General features: G+C 46.0%; 1 protein-coding gene across 1 annotated transcript in view; it reads left to right on the top strand.

Annotated features, from left to right (window-relative positions):
* Positions 1 to 21512, top strand: part of SMAD3 (SMAD family member 3) — a 157812-nt gene that overhangs the window by 123464 nt on the left and 12836 nt on the right. Inside the window, exons 2-5 of the mRNA XM_007957462.2 lie at positions 8558 to 8751; positions 8903 to 9034; positions 10499 to 10573; positions 14346 to 14396. Of these exons, the coding sequence (XP_007955653.1) occupies positions 8558 to 8751; positions 8903 to 9034; positions 10499 to 10573; positions 14346 to 14396 (452 nt within the window). The remainder of the gene's footprint in view (positions 1 to 8557; positions 8752 to 8902; positions 9035 to 10498; positions 10574 to 14345; positions 14397 to 21512) is intronic.

Here is a 21512-nt window from a genome sequence, read left to right as displayed (position 1 = left end):
CCAGCCACTCTTCGGAAGGAAGGTTGGGCAGTCCTACTTCCATAGTGTGATACTGCCTCGGAAACCCAAGGAGGGGTCGCTGTGAGTCAGGTTTGACTCAACGGCACATAACAACAACAACAATTTGAGGGACAGTTTTGCATGGTTAGAAATTTTTCTCTTTCAGGGCTTTATACATACCATCCCATTGTCTTCTCGCCTGCATGGTTTCTACCGAGAAATCTGAGCTTAGTCTTATTGGTTGCCCCTTGTAGGTAACTTCTCGTTTTTCCCATGCTGCTCTTAGGATTCTTTCTTTGTGTTTGGTTTTGGTGAGTTTGATGATGATATGTTTTGGTGGTTTTCTTTTGTGATCTATCCTGTTTGGGGTTTGTTGGACTTCTTGAATGGATATATTCTCATCTTTCATCATATCAGGGAAGTCTCTTCCAACAAATCTTGGACAATTTTCTCTGTGGTTTTATTTTTCTTTTCCTGTTCTGGAATTCCAGTGACATGTAGATTATTCCTTTGTATGATATCCCACATGAACCTTAGGCTTTCTTCATTCTGACTTTTTTTCTGATTGATCCCTTTCCAAAGAAGTATTTAGGTATTTATCTTCAATCTCATTAATTCTGTCTTCCATTGCATCAGTTCTACTCTTTTGCCCTCTCAATATGTTATCCATTTCTGACATTTCTGTATTAATCTTCTAGATTTCTATCTGTAGATACAGAATCATTTCTAATTTTTCATTTCTTTAGTCATTTTTTTCTTGTGTTTTCTTCCAGAATTCTTCTAAGTTTTTGTCTGTGTTTTCATTGATCTGTCTCTCAATTCGTTGAAGATACCTAAATATAATTCTTTTGAATTCCTTATCAGGGAGTTCCAATTCTGTGTCTTCCTCAGGGATGTGTTTTGGGTCTGTATCCTGGTCCCTTGTTTCTCCTGTTTTATCTTGCTTCTTTGTGTGGACTGTGATGCTCTGTTGTCTCCAAGGCATTGTGATGTTTTTGTATTTATATTTAATTGGTAATTGTATGTTGGAGTGACTTGCCCACGATTTTTGTTTTCTTTGTTTTGCTTGTAAGTTATGTATACAGGCAGGGTACTGTGCTGTGCTCCTCTATTCACTAGTTGACAGCACTTATACACTCACCACTTGTCTCCTTTCCTGTTGTCAGCCTGTTGTATGTCCCTGCTGACCTTGGCAAACAGAACCTATTCTTAGGTCCCTGGAATCCGAGTGAGAATGTTGCTACCTTAAAATCCAAAATGGTTGCTACTTATAAAGATTCAAAATGGCTGCACCCTTGGTCACTTTAAATATCCAAAATGGCCGCCTCTTGTAAACATTCAAAATGGCTATGCCCTCAGTCACTTTAAATATTCAAAATGGCCACTGCTTGTAAACATTCAAAATGGCTGCACCCTCAGTCACTTTAAATATCCAAAATGGCTGCCGCATGTAAATAATCAAAATGGCTGTGCCCTCCGGATAGCGGAAAGTTAACAGCTCAGGTTGTCTGCCTCCTTGCTGTTTCCCTTCCTAGGCATAAGCCACCAGCACAGTCTCCCTGTAGCCCTTGATGACTGGGACTGATCTTTAGGTCAATTCTCAGGTCCCAACACCACTTGGAAATATTCAGGCTGTTGGTCCCGTCAGAGTAGCTGACAGTCCAGAGCTCCAACAGTCTCCCTACTCACTGTTTTTGTTCAGGTTTTTCCACTAGTTGGTTCCTAATCCACTTCTGTATAGTTCCTTTCGTAGCTCAGGGCTTCAGGATTATCTTCTGTATCTCTGTCAATTGGTTTTTCTTTTCTTTGTTGAAGTGGGTCTATGTTGCTTGTCTGCCTATTCCTCCATCTTACCAGAAGTCCACCTTGTATTTTTTTAAAAACAGAAGAGTCACCCCTTTTATGACGTAGACTGCAGGCTCGCTCCACAGCTCTGTTCCTCCCTTGTTGCTGGCCTGTTTGCCAGGGCCTCCTGGATGGGCTCAGATGTTCAAGGGACCAGTTGCCTTTCCCCTGCAGAGGTGGCTGGAGATGTCCAGCTGGCCCTTTGTTGGGACTTTTTTCAACCACTGAAGAACAGATGTGTCACTTCCCTAATCTTTGAGCACTTAGTGGCTTTCCAAGAGAACGGGAACAAATGAATAATTCTCTTACTCTCTCTCTACTCACCACTTCCCACTCTCCCTTTCTCACCTCTGAAACCCCATAACTTACCCCAGTTGTGCAAGCCTGAGTTGGAGAGTGGCTGCTGTAATTTAGCATAATAACTCATTTGTGTGGTGTTTTACCAAGCACTTTGACATGTTTAAATGGCCACGGAACTTTGTGAGGTCAGGAATATGGCAGAGTGTCCCCATTTTACAGATGAGGTAGCTGAGGGCCCTAGAGACCACATAACTTGCCCAGTGTCTCATAGCTAAGAGAAGGCAGAACCACAGCTTGACCCAAAGTCTTATGACTCCAGACCAGCAGTCTTCTTTCTACACCTCATGGACAAGTCCCGGGCTATCCTCAATCCTCTCTCGTTCTGCCTGGTAATTACTGTTTTCAGCTCTAGGGGCTCCTTGGTCTGGGGCCCCATGGGAGGGAGGTAATTACATCCTTTAAGATACCCTTAGTCAGCAGCTCCTAGTCAGTGCCTGTGACCAAGCCCAGCTCTGTGACCTTTGTCTGTCCTTCCTCTTTCCCAGGCCAGTCAGTGTCTTGGAGAGTTTGATCAGATTTCTCTGTTTCTTTCTCTTTGGCTTGTACTTCCAGTAGCATCTGGCTAGTACCTCACAGATTGCCCATGAATTCTGTTTCTTCAGACAAATGAGTGCCCTTAGTTATAAGGGCTCACAGAGGGACAGTTTACAAATAATGCTTTGCCAGGTGTACCCAGCTATTAGAAAGACCATGACCACTGACTGGTGGGGTCCTAAGATAGGCCTTCTTCTAGATTAGAGTTACACTTCTGTTGAGTATCTGTTAATTCATGAACATCTATCTCGTTCATTCTGTGTCCCCCTAATCTTCTCATCACATGCAGCCAGAATTATCGTGGAACCTGTGTCTTTCTCACATACATGTCCACACAGCCCTGCCTAAAATATTTCAGAGGCTGTTGCTTGCTTTTAGAAAAAAAGACAGAACCCCTTACCGTGGCCTCCAAGGCCCTGCACAGTCAGCCTTGCCTGCCACCCCAGCTTAGTTTATCTTGTATCCAGTTCTTTCTCTCTGTCTCTCTCTCTCTGTTTCTCTTTTCTATATCTCTCTCCCCCCCTCCCTCCCTCTCTCCCTGCTTCATTCACTCTGGTCTCCATTCAGTTTTTCCTCCCTTACCATGTTTCCTACCCTCCATAGGGCCTTTGAGCATGCTTGTTGCCTCTACTTGAAATGCCCTTCTTGTACACCCCTCTGTGTAGTCAGTCTTTACTTATCCTTTAGACTTAGGGTAAGCATAACCTCCTCAGAGATGCCTTGTCCAACTCTTTAGCAAAATGAGTTCCCTATGGCTATATAATGTTATAGTTTCCTGTACTTTTAGTACACTTTCATTGTCAGTCAGTAATTCTTTATGATTATTTGATTAATGTCTATCTAGACAATAAGCTCTATGTGAGCCGGGACCAGGTCTATTTCCCTCACCACTATATCCTTAATGCTCCACATATTAGGTGCTCATGAAATATTTGCTGAATAAATAAGCAAACTCTTGAGTTCCCAGATGAATAGAATCTCCACACCTGTCTAAAACTGGACGTCATTTTTTAAAAAAATTTTTTATTGTTATTTGGGTGAAGGTTTACAGAGCAAATTCATTTTCCATACCACAGTTTGTACATGTTTCATGACAGTTCATGCAGTTCCCCACAATGTAACAGGTCTCTTACCACTTTCTCCCAGTAGTTACATCTTCCCTGTGTCCTTCCCTCCTATGCACTCCTGCCCCGCCAAGCTGTCACCCGTGCAAATACTGTCCTTCTATTCTCCCATGATTGATCTCTCCAAGGAGTGTATCTACCTCAGGTACATGTTCAGCTCATATGCCTGTCTTTTGTTTGGCTGGAGGCCAGAGGAGTGAGTTCAGTTGTAGACCTGAAGGGTGACTAGGTGCCATAGTTTCAGGGATCTTACCAGGCTCTGTCAGACCAGGAAACCTGGTGTTTTTTGTTTTTTTTTTATGATTTTAAGTTTCATTCCACATTGTTCTCCCACTCTATCCAGGATCTCCTGCACTGATCCCTTTCTCAGTGGTTGTCAGTGGTAGTTGGGCACCATCTAGTTCTTCTAGTCTCATGATCATATAGGGTGAGGAGTACATGGTCTACTAGTCGCTTGGACTAATTGTTTCCATGTGTCTTTGCTATTCCTCATTCTTCTTTGTTCTGGTTGAAGAGAGACCTATTGTTGCATCTAGATGGCTGCTTGCAAACTTTTAAGATCCCAGTTGATACTCACCAAAGTAGGCTGTAGAACAATATTTTTGTGTAGTATCTCATGCCAGTTGAGCATAATGTCCCCTGCAGCCATGGTCCTGAGCCCACAGGTCCAACTTTTCGCTCCCTTAGGATAGCTGGCTGTGGCCAAGAAGCCACCACAACCTTGCCCCTTGCCGTTTGTCGGCTCCACTGTACACCCAGACAGTCTTACAGCACATACAAGTATGCATGTAGAAGCATCATCTGCCACCCTTATTCATGGTCATGGGTACACTCCTCCCCTGCCAAGACATAACTGATCATTCAGCCTGTCCACCCATCTATCCACCCATAGATCAATACTTGCCATCACTGACAGTGCATTACTGTACATGCTAAAACTGGACATCATCTTAAATCTCACATCCTTCAGAAGCTTCCCTACCTTACTCTTAGTTGATAATGCTTTCTGCCACTCCTAAGCATCTCAGTTGCCCTGGCCTTTGGAGCTGCTCTAACTTTGTTGTTATATAACCACCTGGAAATTTGATAAAGATGAAGATTGTGATTTAGTAGTTTGGGTGGGGTCTGAGGTCCTATATTTTTAACAAGCTTCCAAGTGTTGCCCATGCTTCTGATCAGGGGACCACACTTTAAGTAGGAATACCGTTAACTCTTTACTATTTTCATGGTACTTGGATTCGTTACAGACATGAGGTAGTAGGTAGGAAGGAAATGAGACTAGGAGTCTCTAGTAAGAAAACAATTAGACCTGAGTCTCCCTTAGATTTTTCACTTAGAACTTGTGATCTTGGTCAAGTCACAGAACCCCCTGAGCCTCACTTTCCTCATCTGTGAAATGGCTTGATAACGTTTGCCTACTTCACAGTGTGTGTGTCAGGGTCAAAAGAGAAAAAAACTACTGTGAAAGAGCTGTGAAAATCTGAAGTGTTTTGTAACCCAGAGGTAGTTAGTGTTATTCCTGGTAACTGTTGTTTCATTCTGACTATCCTGCTTACCTAATTGGATTATAAGCTCCTTGAGGACAGATACCCTTATAAAGTCAGCACATGATCATAGAGATAGAAAGATAATAATCCTAGGGTCTCTGCCCTCTAGGAACATATCCATTATACGAGGAAGAAGACCCACACAGGATTCTCTGTAGCAGTGTTCCAGTCAGGATTTTGAACTAGTTTTCTTGCTTCAGTCATGGCCAATGAAGTAAAATCAGAATAGACTTGAGTTTGTAAAATGTAGGTGTACCAGACAGTAATCAGAAAGGGAAATCTTACAGGTTAACACCCTGCTAGAAACTTAATCTCCCTCCTAGAAAAAAAAGTCAGTGTGTGCATTACATAGCAACTAAATCTCTTTACAGGCAGAGTGAGAAACAATGGTGCCCAGCTCAAAGATAGTGGCTGACCATGTTGTTTTGAATGTGTGACATTCTCTGCAGTCCCGGCAATAATCGGTCTCCTGCATCAGGCTTTTGGAAGTGCTCACTACATTTCTTCCAGGTTTCCCATCCCAGGGCTTCAACTCATAATTTTTCCCATTCTGGTACACCCACATTTTAAAGTTTAACTCTGTTCTGATTTTGCTGTGTTCATGACTAAACTGGTTTGAACTGGTTCAAAGCCCTGGTTCTGGTGACTATGTCACATACCACTCCAAAATTTAATTAAAAAAAAAAAAATTAGTATGTTCGTGGACTCCATGGATCAGGAAGTTGGACAGAGCATAGCACGAATGGCTTGTCTTTGCTCTGTGAGGTCTGGGGGCTTAGCTAGGAATACTCAAAGGATGACTTGATGCTTGGAGCAGAAATCACCTGAAGGCTTGTCCTCTGTCTCACATGTCTAGCAGTTAATGTTGACTATCAGCCAGAATCTCAGCTGAGCCTGTCAGCCAGACCATCTATATGTGGCCTGCCCACATGGGTGTTTAGGTTTCTTCACAACATGGTAGCTGGTTTCCAAGAGGGAACATCCTAAAGCAAACAAGTTTTATGATCTAGCCTTGCAAGTCCTACAGCATCACTTTTATCTTACTTAGTTGGTCAAGGTCTACAAAGGTCCACCTGGGTTCAGGGAAGGATGACATAGACCTGTCACTCAAGATAGGAGGAGTGTCAGAAGGAGAAGAGCATTGTAAGAAGAGCATGTGGGATGGGAGATTGTGTTATGACCATCTTTGGAAAACAGAATCCACAACATGGCTTGGTGTTATAGATAATAAATGTGTGTAGTTCCAACAAAAAGTTGCTTTTGGTTCTGTGAAAAAAGTGATCCTCATTATTCACAGATTCCATATTTGCAGTTTGCTTATGTGCTAAAATTAATTTGTAACCTGACAATCAATACTTATGATGCTTTCAGAGTCCTTCATAGATATATGTGCAGGCACAAAATGGCAAGAAACTTGAGTTACCAAACAACTTGCGTATTCTCAGCTGAAGTTGAACAAGGGTAGTTCAGTATTTATTAATTCACTGTGGTGACTTCATATACCATAACTACCACGAATAATGTGAATAGATTATATATAAAATATTGTAGATATGTACTATATACACAATATTATATAGATAATATAAAAGCACATTTCTGGTTTTGTTCTGTGGGTCACATGTTTTACCTGTAGCATGTCAGTCTTGGGAGTGATGCTGTAGGTAACTAGACAGGAAAAGACATAGACCAAGACTCTTGTGATCCACTTTCATATAGCTGCCAGGAAATAACTTGGCAGGCTAGCTATGAAACCCTTGGCCATCCCTCTTCTACCACTTCTTGGCTCTGAGACCTTGTACCAGTTACTCAGCCTTTATTTTTTCATCTGCAAAATGAGAATTATTGTATGAAATGAGATACTATATGAGGGAAATGCCTTACACAGTAATTGGTGCCTAATAAACTCTCAATAAATGGCCATTTCTCCCTCTTCTGGCCCTTCCCTCACCCTGAATCCTTGGCGAGTTCCTATCTTCAAGCCTAGGAGGGAGAAGCAGCCTTTTCCAGACATAGCTAGCCACTGAATGGCACCTGGTCACCTGGTTCCAGGCTGTGCTTTGAGAATGGGATTTTGATGTTGCAGCAGTTTCTACAGTGAGAACAGAATTGCTCATCGTCTTGCTTTAAGGCTGCCATCTTTGATTGTGTGTGTGTGTATGAGGGGGTGGAGGTGGCTGGGGGCCATCTGACAGCTCAAGTGGCCTGGCCTGAGAGGTGGGGCACCAGTCACAGCTGCCTGGAGGCCAAATCACCACAAAAGATGTTGTTTACATGGGGACAGGGCACTGGACATTTGCCATAGGGACAGTGGCAGAACAAACCATGGTGTGAAGTTGCAGCCTCTGTTCTATTCTGCACACTGCACATCTATTCCCTTTAGACCTTAGCTCTAAGATGATGGGTGTGGACGGTTACACCCGGGTCAACCAGCAGGCAACCCTCAAACTGAAAGGAATCCTTAAGGGTCTATCGTGTAGACTCTTACCATTTTAATTCCCTTTAAACTTACCCCTTTCTCACCCTACTTTGCCACAAATAACAACTAACAAAGAGGGTTTTTATTTCTTACTTTCTGATGTGTAAGCTTTCTGGAGGGAGGAACTCTGGTTAAGTGTTGATTAAGAGCAATTAGAGATGGCTGTGTACTTACTCCGTATTTTGTCACCCTTCTTAGTATTCCTGTGGTCCTTGCAGCTGTGCCTGAAGAACTCTCCTGTTTTCTTGCTTGGTTCCGTTGACTGGTCCTGTAACCCTCTCCACACCTCTCTCTGGGTTGGGATCAGCTAAGTGGTTCGAGGACCTTTTCCAAACAAGATTAAGTGCCGTCCCTTTCACAGGGAGTGCCACTCTTCAGAGGAGCAGGAGTGATTTGGAGAACTCCCTTGCCCTAGGGCCTGGTGGGTTCAAGACTCACTCTGTCAGCCGAGGGAGGCCGCCTTGCTTTCTTCCTTGGTGGGCCTCTATTTTCTTCTTCTGGGAGCCTTTCCAGCACTAACAACACTCCTCTGATCTTCTGGACTGCTGTGTCTGAGAGAAATGAGGGGAGGGGAGTGCTTCCTGCGACTGCCAGCAAACTTGCAGGCAGGACCTCTGAAAAGGCGAGCCAAACCCACTTCACTCTCTTTTGACCCTCCACCTTGGCAGGTCCCTGGATGGCCGGTTGCAGGTGTCCCATCGGAAGGGGCTCCCCCATGTCATCTATTGCCGCCTGTGGCGATGGCCTGACCTGCACAGTCATCATGAGCTGCGGGCCATGGAGCTGTGTGAGTTCGCCTTCAACATGAAGAAGGATGAGGTGTGCGTGAATCCCTACCACTATCAGAGAGTGGAGACACCAGGTACGCTTCCCGTCCAGCTGAGAGATTTTTGCACCTCCCTGCCCCCTCTCCTCCCAGGGGGAGTCTGTCTGTGGTGCATTTTGGGGGCACAGGACCTCCGGTACCAGTTGAGCTTCGGCTCTGATCTGCCTTTACTTTATCTCCTGGGCAGTTCTACCTCCCGTGTTGGTGCCACGCCACACAGAGATCCCGGCCGAATTCCCCCCGCTGGACGACTACAGCCATTCCATCCCCGAAAACACTAACTTCCCCGCGGGCATCGAGCCCCAGAGCAATATTCCAGGTATGCACATTGAACAGAGCCAGCTCTGCTGACTTGAAAGGCAGGGGGCAGTGCCATGGCCTGACAGTGGTCCCTTCCCCACAGCCCTTGCTCTCCGCTGGGTCACCCCCTCTGTATGCACAGCCAGGCCCTGGGGGCCCTGACTCAGAACCGCATCCCTGTTGGGAGAGGACCTGTGGCCTCAGCTCCCCGTTTGCTAATGATGCTTTTCTTGGCACAGAGGAGTGGCGTGACCCTTCCGCCCGGCCTCAGCACAATCATTTATTTTGGAAGCGGAAATTGTGACGCTGTGTTTCTCTCACCGCCCTCTCAGCATGGTGCTGGTGTTCAGGCAGGATCCCCGATAGTCTTGGGGCCTTCTGGGGTGGCAGCCAGCCTGAGAGGCCAGGGGTGAACCAGGGTCCAGTCAGAGTGCAGCGGGCCAGCCCTGTAAGTAAGCCTAGGGCTGGGTCTTTTCCTGGGCTGGGGCTGCCTTACTTCTGACCCTGATGATGGATTACAATCTGGGTGGGAGTTGAGGCTGAATTTTAGAGATTTTACTCTGCAGGGGTAAGTGCATAAATATTTTCAGGAGCCCATTATTTACATGCAAATAATGTGTGAATCGCCTGCATTCTCCCCAGTCTTGGAGAACTCTGCCTGACAGCACTTGGGCTGGAGCAGCAATCACCCTGCTGGTGCTGCTGCTGCTGTGTTCCTTTTAAAGTGCTGTAACTTGGACATGACTTTTACCCTGTGTTAGTTTACTGTGCTGAGGTTGGGCTTAAAGTGAGTGGCCTGTGTGCTTGGGTCAGAGCCTCAGGGAGAGCTGGGCTGGGCTCATCGCCCACGCCATCCCTCCTGCCAGCCTCTTCAGATCCTTCCACAGGTTGTGCTGATCTCTGGAGGGTAAGTCATCCTCTTCTCCACTCACTCAGCAAACCTTAGAGTCAGGCTATGAGTGGAGCAGGGCTCAAAGAAATAGATCACACAGTCTGCCTGTCAGGAACTTGCAGACTAATTGGGAAGCTAAGACATATCCCTACCCCTTAAAAAGACAGCAGATAATAACAGCAGCAACAGGTCTGCCACAGGAGAAGATAGTAGGGGCCAAAGGGCAGGTTTGAGATGGTAGCTTCTCAGAGGACAGAGAGAAGTGGGGGCTGAGGTAGTCCAGAGACATCCCCCAGAGCAGTTGGGACTAAACCTGACCTTGAAGGATGGGGAGAGATTAGTCTGGTAGAGGATCTGGGAGTAAGTATTTCTGACTCAGAAAGTTGGGGAGGGTGCAGATAAAAGCAGTTACAATCAGATGGGGAGCTGGGAGATTGATAGGCATGAGGCTAGCAGAACCCAGGAGTTGTTACCCTCACTATTTCTAACACAGCCTTTGAGATAGTGGTGTGAATATGCAGTATTTGCAAAATGGTGTCTCAGACCCCAAATCACTAGGCCATTTCTAATGGCCTTCTTTCTGATTCCCAGAAACCCCACCCCCTGGTTACCTGAGTGAAGATGGAGAGACCAGTGACCACCAGATGAACCACAGCATGGATGCAGGTGAGAGCCTCGCAGGGTGTACTCTTCATCTTAACTGAGTAGCTTGCCTTTCCCCACACCCTTCTGTCTTTCTGTCCTCTCTCTCTCCTTCCTTCCTCCCCCACTCCCTTTCTTCATTCTGACCCTCTGTCCAGTATTTATAGAGCAACCATAACATGCCAGATACTGTGCCAAGTGCTAGGGATAGAAGAAGAGCCCGAGTTGCTGAGTTTATGGGAGAGACTGACCGGACAGCCAGCAGTTACTGTGCAGTCTTATATGTCCTGATGAAAGATGCTACATGGCATTAGCAGCTCAAAGTGGGGCTACTTCACTCAGCCTAGGAGGAAGCACTGGAGACAGAGCAGTGCTTTGCAGTGTAGGTTTTTCTTGAGCTGAGTCTTAGAGATATGTATGTTGTAGCCAAGCCCTCAGGGCAGGCGAAGGGTGTGCCAAGGGGAGTCATGAGAGCATGGGCAGGAGAATTCAGTGGGCCTGGAGCAGATACCTCTACAGGGAGAGAGATGGAAGGGCTTGCCATATAGGGCTGGGGAGCCAAGCATTTGAGATGGCATTTAGCCTGTGGCTGATGAGGATTCACTGCAGGGTTTTAGCAGGATATGTGTGTTAGTGCGTTGTTGCTGGCAGTAGGGTGGGGGTGGGCTGTTGAGGGGACCGTGGGCTCCATCGGTAGTAAGAAGTCCACTGAAATAGTTGAGGTGAGAGGGGAGCCTGGATGGAGGCAAGGGCTTTGCAGGTGGGGAGGGAGGACCCCTGGAGCAACTGTTTTTGTGTGGTGACCTAATAGGATCCACGTGCTCCTGCCGTGAGGGACCCAGCCCAGTTCTCTCCAGCCACATCTCCAGATGTTCCTGTGTCATTTGTTATGGGACCAAATTGGCACCAAACCAGCAGCTTCTTGAATTGCACTCCAGCTGCCACATAGGATGTGCACTGCGTTGTGTGTGGTTGGGTGAGGAGGAGGAGGGAGCCAAACAAATGTTCCATTCCATTGATGGCAAGCATGCCTTGCACACACACAGCCCAGCTGCCCTAACATACAGCCTAAACGAGAGTGTGCAGTTCCAGAAAGAAGAATGAAGGAGAGGTCCACATACATTGTAAATATAGTCCGTTGAAATCTATCTTGGGCATCATGGCACTCTTGGTTTAGCACTCTCCCCCTGGATGAGTGGCTGGCAGTGTGAGCCCAATTGGAATGCATTGAAGACCTTCTGTATGCGATGCCAGGTGACCGCTGCAAGCTTGCAGCTATTAAATGCTGGCATGGGAAGCAGGCTAGCTAAGCAGCATCTCTCCAGATGCTGTATTTCTTCTCACTCTCCCTTCTCTCGTCCTGCTTTGCTGCTCTTCATATTTGTAGAGTGATTACTGTTAGAAAACAGACCAAAACAGGTCTGTATATGGGAAGAACAACCATGTTTACACTCTGAGCTCTCATTTCTTCTCTCTCCTCTTCCTCCTTCCTGCCCCATTTTCCCTGCCTTTCTCCCTACTTCCTTTCCTCTCATAAGTACATCTGCAGGGCCTTGCTGTGAACGTTAGTGATTTATCTGAAGTGGAGATGAAGCTGTATGGATCCTAGCCAGCCCCTGGGGAGATCTCTTATTTATTCTCTGTTCTCCATGCCAAGTTGCCCATTTGGAGACAAGTCCAACTGCTCCAGGGTTTGGTTTCCATGCCAGCCGAGGTGTGGCAGTATCTCAGTGAGGGCTGAAGGATCACCTTGCCCATCCTGTCTCCTCTAACACATGCATTCCCTTTCAGACCAGTGCGAGGATCTCACAGCCTTCCACAGTCTTCATGACTTGGACTACTACTAAGTAGGAAACAAATACTATTGAATGCCTTCTGTATACTAAGGGAGCCCTGGTGGTACAACAGTTAAGTACTTGGCTGCTAACCGAAAGGTTAGTAGTTTGAACCCACCTAGCAGCTCCACTAGAGAAAGACCTAGTGATCTCCTCCCATACATACTGCAGCCTAGGAAACCGTATGGGGCAACTCCACTCTGTTACATGGGGTGCTGTGTGAGTCATAACTGACTTGACAGTACCTAACAACAACAACACTGCATACCAGTAGGTCCCTGGGTCGCGTAAACGGTTTACACTCCACCATTAACCCAAAGACTGGCCCAAAGACTGGCGGTTTGAACCCATCCAGCAACACTGCAGCTTCGTGATCTGCTCCCATAAAGATTACAGCCAAGAAAGCCTTGTGGAGCAATTCTGTTCTGTCACACAGGGTCACCATGAGTCAAAATCGACTTGATGGCAATGAATTTGTTTTTGTTTTTACTATGTACCAGGCATAGTGCTATGCATTTTTATATGCATAGTCTCATTTAATTTTCATATATTATCACACAGCAGATGATATTATCCCCATTTTATATCTAAGGGAAGAATTAAGGCTTGAAGAAATTAAATGATTATGCCAGTCGCATAGCTCAGTGGTGATGTATCTAGAATCTGGGACAGATTACTCCACATCCCCTGAGGGATTAGGTTTCTTGAGGGAAGAAAATAAATCCATGACTCATCCCTTGCCCTCAAGGAGGTTACAGTTGAGTTGGGGAGAAAAAAACACCACCATTAACGGTACAAGGCAGAATATACTTGAGCCAGATGCAGGACCCGGTTATCAGCGACTGGTAGGTTTCAGGTACTGTAAGCTGCTGGAGTCAGGGGCATGACTAAGCCAGGTCCCCTATAAAGACCAAACCAGATGCTGTTGAGTCAGTTTTGACTCAGTTTGACCCCCCGTGTGTCAGAGTAGAATTGCACTCCATAGCATTTCTGATGGCTGTAACTTTATGGAAGTAGATCGTAGTTCACCACTTTTTTCGTCACTGCTGGGTGGATTCCAACCACCAGCCTTTTGGTTAGGAGCCAAGTGCAAACTATTTGTGCCACCCAGGGACCCAAGCTTGGCCCCACCAAGGTGTTAATAAATAAATAACTTTCTATAACCACAGGGATACCAGGAACAGATGCAGGACAAAAGGATTATTGCTTTGTGGAAAGCCAGCCACTCATTATTTTTTTCTTTGGGAAGGCCAATGCCATGTGATGTTTTTCTTTTTTTGGGGGGTGGAAAGTAGAGAGACGACAATACAGTAAGAAGACTTGGATGTGTCTGAACTTTTTCCTATGTGTGCAATGATGTCTTACATAAAATGTCAGTCTCTTTGCTGAGTTGTAGGATTTCTCAGGAAGGTTTGTGCGTTTCCTGAAACCTGAGGAAAAGGTGGGAAATTGGTATTTCCAGAAGCCTGAGCCACTGCAGCATCCGACTGAGAGCAGTAACTGGTGAGGTCTGCTGGGTGGCTTCAGCTCCACCTGTGTGGAGGGCTAGTCTTGGGCTGCCTGGGCATTTAAGCAGCTGACAGAAGGGCCTCCCTATTTCCTTTATTTTCCTGGGGGTATAGTGGACAGGGCAAGTCTGTGTAGTCTAGAGGAAAAAGGTATCACCCATCCTAGTTGAGAACTCAACAGCCGTGTGCTGCATGTCTTGACTAGGATCATCAAACATCAAGTCCTGGAACTGACCTTTGATATCATTCATTTCACAGATGAAGAAACGAGACCCAGAGAAAGGAATCTCTGGGCAAGGTTGGGGGTTAGGCCTTCTCCTGGGACTCTGAGTTTTGGTCTAGGGTGTATTCCTGCTGTGTTCAGACACCTCATCTTGATGGACATGTTTATTGATTTGGTGCTCCAGGCCCAGAATCTCTTACAAAATCTCACAACTGTGTCTTACCTTGCAGGTTCTCCAAACCTTTCCCCAAATCCGATGTCCCCAGCACACAATAACTTGGGTGAGTATCTCCTTGTTCATATAACTGTAACCCTCTAGCAGTACCTCTGGCTGGTGGCTGGTGTGGTGGTGGTGTTGAGGTGGGGTGGGAGACGGTGGTTTACTGAAAGTAAGTCTCTCGCCCCTCCCCCACTGGCCCAGCTCAGCCCCTTAGGTTTATGGTTACAGTGATGCTGTGAGGTCACCCACAGAACTGGGAAACCTGAGAACAGTGGTGGCAGGAAAGGCAACCCTGTGCTGGGTTTGTATTTCCCTTGGGTGCCGATCAGACGTGAGTGAATGAATAGCCCCCAGACCTTATGCCTGAAACAGAGGGTCTGTGGTCAGCCAAGCCATACATGTGTGGTTTGATGCAAAGCCACAAGCAGCTGTGCAGATTCCAGCACCCCAATTTTTGGAGGCTTGTTCCAGATACACTTATTTGGATTTTATCTGAGCATTTCATCTTAAAATTATGTCATTTTTATTAAAACTGTAACATAAAGGAATTTTAAAAGAAGCAAATGTGACTATAATCCTACCACCCTAACAAAACTGTTTTCATTTTGTCATGTTCCTTCTGATGTTTGTGGATCAGATATATGTATGAGTATATGTGTGTGTGTATGTACACACGTATATATATATACACATACATACACATACATATATATGTATATATATGTATGTATAAAAATGTATATACATGTGTGTGTATAATTATATATATGTATGTATATATATGTATATACATGTGTGTATATATAAACCAGAACCAAACTCACAGCCGTCAAGTCAGATCCAACTCATAGCCATCCCCTCTTGGGTTTCTGAGGCGGTATCACTACGGAAGTAGATTGCCCAACCTTCCTTTCGAGGAGTGGCTGGTGCTAGGATTGATAAAAAAAGGACATCTAAATATGGAATTATTTATGAACTGCCAGCCTTCTGGTTAGCAGTTGAATGCCTTAGGCAGTACGCCACCAGAGCTCCTGTGTGTGTGTGTGTGTGTGTATTTGTATTTGTATGTATAAACCCAAAACCAAACCCATAGTGTCAGTTCTGGCATATAGTGACCCCCATTGGGTTTCCTAGGCAGTAAATCTTTACAGAAGTAGTTGCCCCATCTTCCTTCCATGGAGCAGCTAGCAGGTTTGAACCTCTAACCTTCTGGTTAGCAGTCAAATGCCTTAGACATGGCACCACCAGAGCTCCTTTCGTGTGTGTGTATACACACACACAGACACACACACACATATATATATATTTGTTGTTGTTGTTGTTATGTGCCGTCGAGTCAAACCCGACTCATAGCGACCCCTCCTTGGGTTTCCGAGGCAGTATCACTACGGAAGTAGGATTGCCCAACCTTCCTTCCGAGGAGTGGCTGGTGGATTTGAACCACCAGCCGTCTGGTTAGCAGGCAAGTGTCTTAGCCACTATGCTACCAGAGCTCATATATATATATGTATATATATTGCAAAAACGGCAAGGAGGCCACATGTTCTGACCTCCTCTAATCCCACAAGAGGAAGACAGAGTCATCATCAATAACCCAAGGCCTATTCCTGCCAGGCCAGACATGCTGCCTCCCTCCAGCCCTTTCTCCAGCCGTTCCTCACAAAGCACCCACCACCTCTCTCCAGTTCACTAATTCGCTACAGTGGCCACACAGAGCTCACAGATTATGGAGTTTATTAGGGAAGCACCACAGGCTACAATTCGAGTTCAGGAAAAATGCTCAGCCTCTCTCCCAGCCCACCATCCCTCAGCCAACAGTCTTTCACAGTCTCTTTCCCAGCAGTGCTGGTCCCTCAGTGTCTCACTCAGCAATGTGTGTCTCTTGCGTCTCTTTCCCAGCAGCACGTGTCCCTTTCAGGGGCGCATGTCTCTTTTGGCAACACATCTTCCTCAACCAGCAGTCAGAGAGGGTTCTGCCTCTAGGAGGCCTCCTTTTGAGCCCGGAAGGGTGGTCAAACTAGCCAATCATAGCATCAGAACTCTAAGCACCTGAGAGAGAGTGGGCACCTCCCAGAACATTGTTTTGTGCCACTCCCAACAGAAATACTCCAGGTGGACAACTTCAGCAATCAGGAGCTCCTCAGTTGCTCATAGAAAATCCTACCTTGGAGTTTACAAAGACTTATGGGTAGAAAAGCCACACTAAGCAATTTACTACACCATATATATGTTCTGTATCTTGCCATTGGAATCATAATGTATATCCATTTTTTTCATTCTTTGTTCACTTTACATTATTTTGTAAACACCTTTCCATATTTAGATGTCCTCCTTATCAATTTGAGGTCCCTTCCTGATGCAAATGCTTTGCGCTAGACCACTAAACCTATTCATTCACTCACATCTACCTGTGCAAATACACTGTAGTGGCACCATGGAAGAAAAGCCTGGGGATCTTTTTCCATAAAGATGATAGCCAAGAAAACCCTATGTAGCAGTTGTCCTCTGTAATGCATGGGGTTGCCATGCATCATAATCAACTCAATGGCACCGGGTTTGGTTTTTTGCTTTATTATTTTAAATTGTCTCATAATGTATCGGAGATGCTTGACCATGATTTCCTTGACTTCTCCGTGGTTGGAATCCTGAGTCAGCTTTTCTGAGATTCACTCTTATAGTTCAGAAGTGTCCCTGAACTCTCCAGAGTAGAAGAAGTCTTGTCTCACTCATTTGTGGCCTTGGCATTGAGCCTGCCAAGGGCTTAAAACAAATGGAATATCTGATTACTTTTTATTAAGGGGTGTTCTTTCTATGTTCTTGTCCAGTAGTTTTAGTAAATGTGAGTTTCATTTTTTTTGAGTCTTTATTGTTGGTACTTAGTTTGTGGCTCAGGAAAAGAAATAGTTAATCTTACAGCTTGGTGAATAAGAGTGTGTCGGACTGGCCTTTTGTTCCCTTTTGTTTCCAGCCTCTGACTGATAGCATTACGTGAAGAAATTCATCCTTTGGAATATTGGAAAACCTTTTAAATCTGGCTGACAAGTGGACAGTATGAGATGTGACTTGGGGGGAGATCTCTTTTAGCATCTTTGTAAAATAACATTATTTTGAGTGTTGGGCTTTGCAGGGGAAAGGTCACATTCTTGATGTGAAGGGACTGCTTGAGTTATTAAAAACAAACTCTGTTGGCTAGAAGCTTTGTTAACACTTGAGAAATAAAAGGTCATACTTGTGAACTTGACTATGAGCTTTTGAGGTTGGCTGGTTTAGGTTTGATTTCTGAGCCATTTTATCCCACAGTGGCCAAGGCAGCATTTTTAGTTATCAGACCTTAGAGTATACACTTGCCTTTGAAATCCCAGGGGTCAGCTTGGAGGCCAAGCAGTTGTCCAGAGGAGGGTGTGCTGTGAATTCCCTTCCAGACTGTGTAGACAAGGATAATGGGATGGATTCTTGACTTTGGATTCAAAGCAGAATCCCCATTGGCACAGTTCTCTGTTCCCACTGCTCCTGTCCTCAAGCTGCTCCTCAAGAGATGGAATTCTTAGGTCATGTCTCCAAAAGGATGGAACAGCCCCCAAGCCTGTTTGGCAGAGAGTAGGTGCCACTTTGCCCTGATCTAGTTCCACGTCTGCTGGGAAGATCTGAATCGGAGGATGAGTTGGGGGACAAGTTGGAGAATGAATCAGTGACCGAGTCAGAGTTAGGACTCACAGTGAAGCACTGACCCTGACAGGCCCAACTTCCTTTCTGCTTGATGAGTCCCTACACCCCCACCACCAGTCCATTCAAAATCATTGGCTTTATCCCTTCCCAGAAAAATCTCGTAGACTCACAGAGTCATAGCTGGAAGGGAAGGAGATAAGAGTGGTGATGATGGCAAGCGTTTATTGAACACTTATTGTTCACTGAGTGTTGTATTATTCAGAGTGCTTCATGTGTTGTAACTTAATTAGTCTTCATAGCAACTCTATAAGGTAGTTGTTTTTGTTGTTAGTTGCTGTTGAGTTAATTCTGACTCATGGTGGCCCCATGTATGCAGAGCAGAACTGTTCCATAGGGTTTTAAAGGTTGTGACCATTCAGAAGCAGGTTGTCAGGTCTGTCTTCTGATGAGCCTCTTGCAGGTTTGAACTGTCAGCTTTCAGCTAGTAGTCAAGTGCTTGGTTAACCGTTTATACCACCTTATAAGGTAGTGGTGGTAGGCAGTAGTAGTAGTATAATTTTCCATGTTACATATTGGGAAATCAAGGGGTGGACTGGCTAATTAGCTCATCTCAAGTCACACAGCTAGTAAATGGGGCAGCTGGCTTTGAACTCAGGCCTTTGGGTCCAGAGCACATGTTCCCATCTGCAACATGACCCTGCCCTACTGGATCATTTAGACCAGTTCCCCCTTTTCCATTCAGAAGAACAAGGCTCAGAGAAGGGCATTTATTAATGTCCAGTTAGGGACAAATGTCAGGTTGAGGACCCTTGTTTCCTGTGCAGCCCCTGGGCAGGAGCCGTGGCTGCCTATCTCTTCCTCACTCATTCATTCCATAGACACTCCAGTGTGCCAGTCCAGGTTGAGGGGGACTTGAAGAGAAATCACAGACTCTGCCATCAAGGTGCTCATGGCCTTGTTGGGACTATAAATAACCATAAAAGAAGAAGTAGGAACAGGTGACATGATCAGAGGGTTCAGAGGAAGGGGAGATGGCCTTCTAATAGGACATGCATTCAGGCTTCCTGGCCATCTCCTTTGTATTCATTCTCTCAGTCAGCATGAGTTTCTGGTATGTGCCGAAGTTGGGAGTACAGAACTGGGTGAACCCTTTTGCAGTCTGGGTTGGCTGGCGATGTCCATATCCAGCTATGTTGCAGAGTTCCAGGTGCCAACGGAGCACGTACAGCATGCCAAGGAGGAAAGTTCTGGATGCAGTGGGGAAGATCTCAGAGAGGCTGTGACATCTGTGAACTGTGCCTTAGAGGACAAGTGGGATATTGTGGGACAGAAATAGAAGAAAGGACATTGGAGATGGAAGGAATGGCATGAAAGGGCAGGGCATGCTTTGAGGACAGCTAGCATTGTGGTGGCAGTGGGCAGGTTCTGCAGAGCTGCAATGAAATGTCAGAGGAAACCTTTGGAGAGCAGTTTTCAAGGACAGGAGGGGGCTGAAGGGCAGCAGTGGGCTGAAGGGCAAATGAAAGGTGGGGATGAGGAGGAGAGGCAGCCTGTGTGTTTTTTCTTCACAGCCAGTAGCTCCCACAATACTGGATGGAGACAGGAGCTTTTCCTAGATAAAGAAGGGGGAGTTGTCTCAGAACATTGGATGATTTCTTTCAGTGAAATTATTGTACAAAAAAGGCATAAATCACAGGACATAGCCTCCTTTTTTCATTTCCTCTCTACTTCAGGTATTCACCCTGGGGCTCAGGCTTGGGAAAGTTGAGCTTCCTGCCACAATAAAGCCACTCTGGTAAGGAGTGGTGACTCTGGGAGGTGCCCCAAAGGCATGCTTGAGACTCAGTACCAGGCCTCAAACAGGCTCTTGGGGGACCCCTGAGGCTTTGTTTTGCAGGGATTGAAGGGGGGGCATGAGCAGGTGATGTTCCTGTTACTACATGTCGTGCTGGGTGAGTCACCTGGAATTTCCTAAACCTTAAGTCAGAGGGATTAGGGCAAGTGGAGGGGAAGGAGGAGGCAGTTGGGGAGAAAAGAAGATAACGAGCTGAATCCTGCTGGGTGAGTAAATTGTTCCCTGGTTTAAAGTGAGGCATTTAGGGAGAGGCCTTGACTGAGGAAACTACGGTACCAGTGAGTGCCCTAGAGCAGTGGTTGAGCTGAAGTTTAAAGAGGTGATGCATTTCCCAGGGTGCTTGAGGGCAGGTGTGGCTTCTACTCCAGCCAGGAGAGAGGTGTGCTGCAGGACAGTGGCAAGATCCTTGCCCTTGAAGACAGGATGAGTCTAGGTCCGAGGCCCTGCCCAGTCTAGATGTCTTCATGCTGCACAAGGCTTGTATCCAAGGCCGCCTTTGGCTCTAGTCCATCTGAAATTTGTGAAATCATGTACCACCATCTTAACAATGGGATGTCAGCTGCTGGGTACCTTCATACTGCCAAGGGTCCGGCTCTTAGAATTTGTCACTTTTCTTGGTTGCAGTAAACTGGTCCTAGGCAAGAAGAGCATGGGGTATTTTCTACATACTTGGTTTATTGCTTTAGTCATTTTGAAATAGGTTGGAATCAGTTCCCTGGATTCTGGGGACAGAGCTGGGTTTAGGCCTGCAGGGAACTAACCCTTTAGCACAGGAGACTCAGGTACATAGGCACTCTGATGCCAAGGCTGGTTCTGCATAGAGGGGAGAGGGAATGCTTCACGGCCACACGAGCTGGACCTTAAAGGCTGAGTGAGTGCGTACACAAGGGGAAAGGACATTCTAGACTGTGAGAGAACAACAAGGACAAAGATGTGGCAGCATGAAGTGACAAGGGGAATGGAGTGTGGAGGTGGAGTTGCCTCTTCAGACCAGGAGGGCCCAGCCCAAGCCAAGCCATTTACGTTTTGACCTTTAGCCTTGCAGCTTCGGTGCTTCTGGCCTTTGTCCATTCCGTGCTTTCACTTTATAGTAGAAAGTTAATTTCTCCCCTACTCTTGCCCTCCCCCCTTTCCCCTTACCGTATTTGGATCTCTTGCACATGTTTTTAATAGGCGTCCCTTAATCCAAGTGTTTCCTTCTGGGTTTTATTCTGTTTTCTTTTCCTTAAACAAAATAGAAAATCTGTGCCAGTTTGGAACAGGGCTCAAAACTGAAGCCAGCCAATGCGTTTGGCTAGCAGGGGGCCAGCCATGAATTAAGTGCCCCATGCCACTCGGGAATCTGGCTGCCACCACACTGGTGGGGGCTGGGGCCCAGAACAGCTGAGCTGGAGGTTCCTAAGTCTCGAACACCTCTGCAGGAGGAGGAGAGATGAGCAGACTCAGCGTCTGGCTGGGAGAAGGGCTGTTTAAAGGGAAGGCCTTGGGCATGGGCCTTTATGTGAGTCCTCAGCCTGGAGAAGCTAAAGTTTGCTCTCTTTTGGGCTGTGGATTGTCCTCCCAAAGGAGGTATGTCTTTTAATGGTGTGTCTTCAGGTCCATTTTAAGAACCAGCCTTATGTAAAATTACTTCTACATTTGTTGTAAAACTGTTGA

Source organism: Orycteropus afer, unplaced genomic scaffold, assembly GCF_000298275.1.
Source record: "Orycteropus afer afer isolate SDZICR_OR568_19922 unplaced genomic scaffold, OryAfe1.0 scaffold00015, whole genome shotgun sequence".
NCBI lineage: Eukaryota > Metazoa > Chordata > Mammalia > Tubulidentata > Orycteropodidae > Orycteropus > Orycteropus afer.
This window is presented reverse-complemented; position numbering and strand designations above follow the sequence as displayed.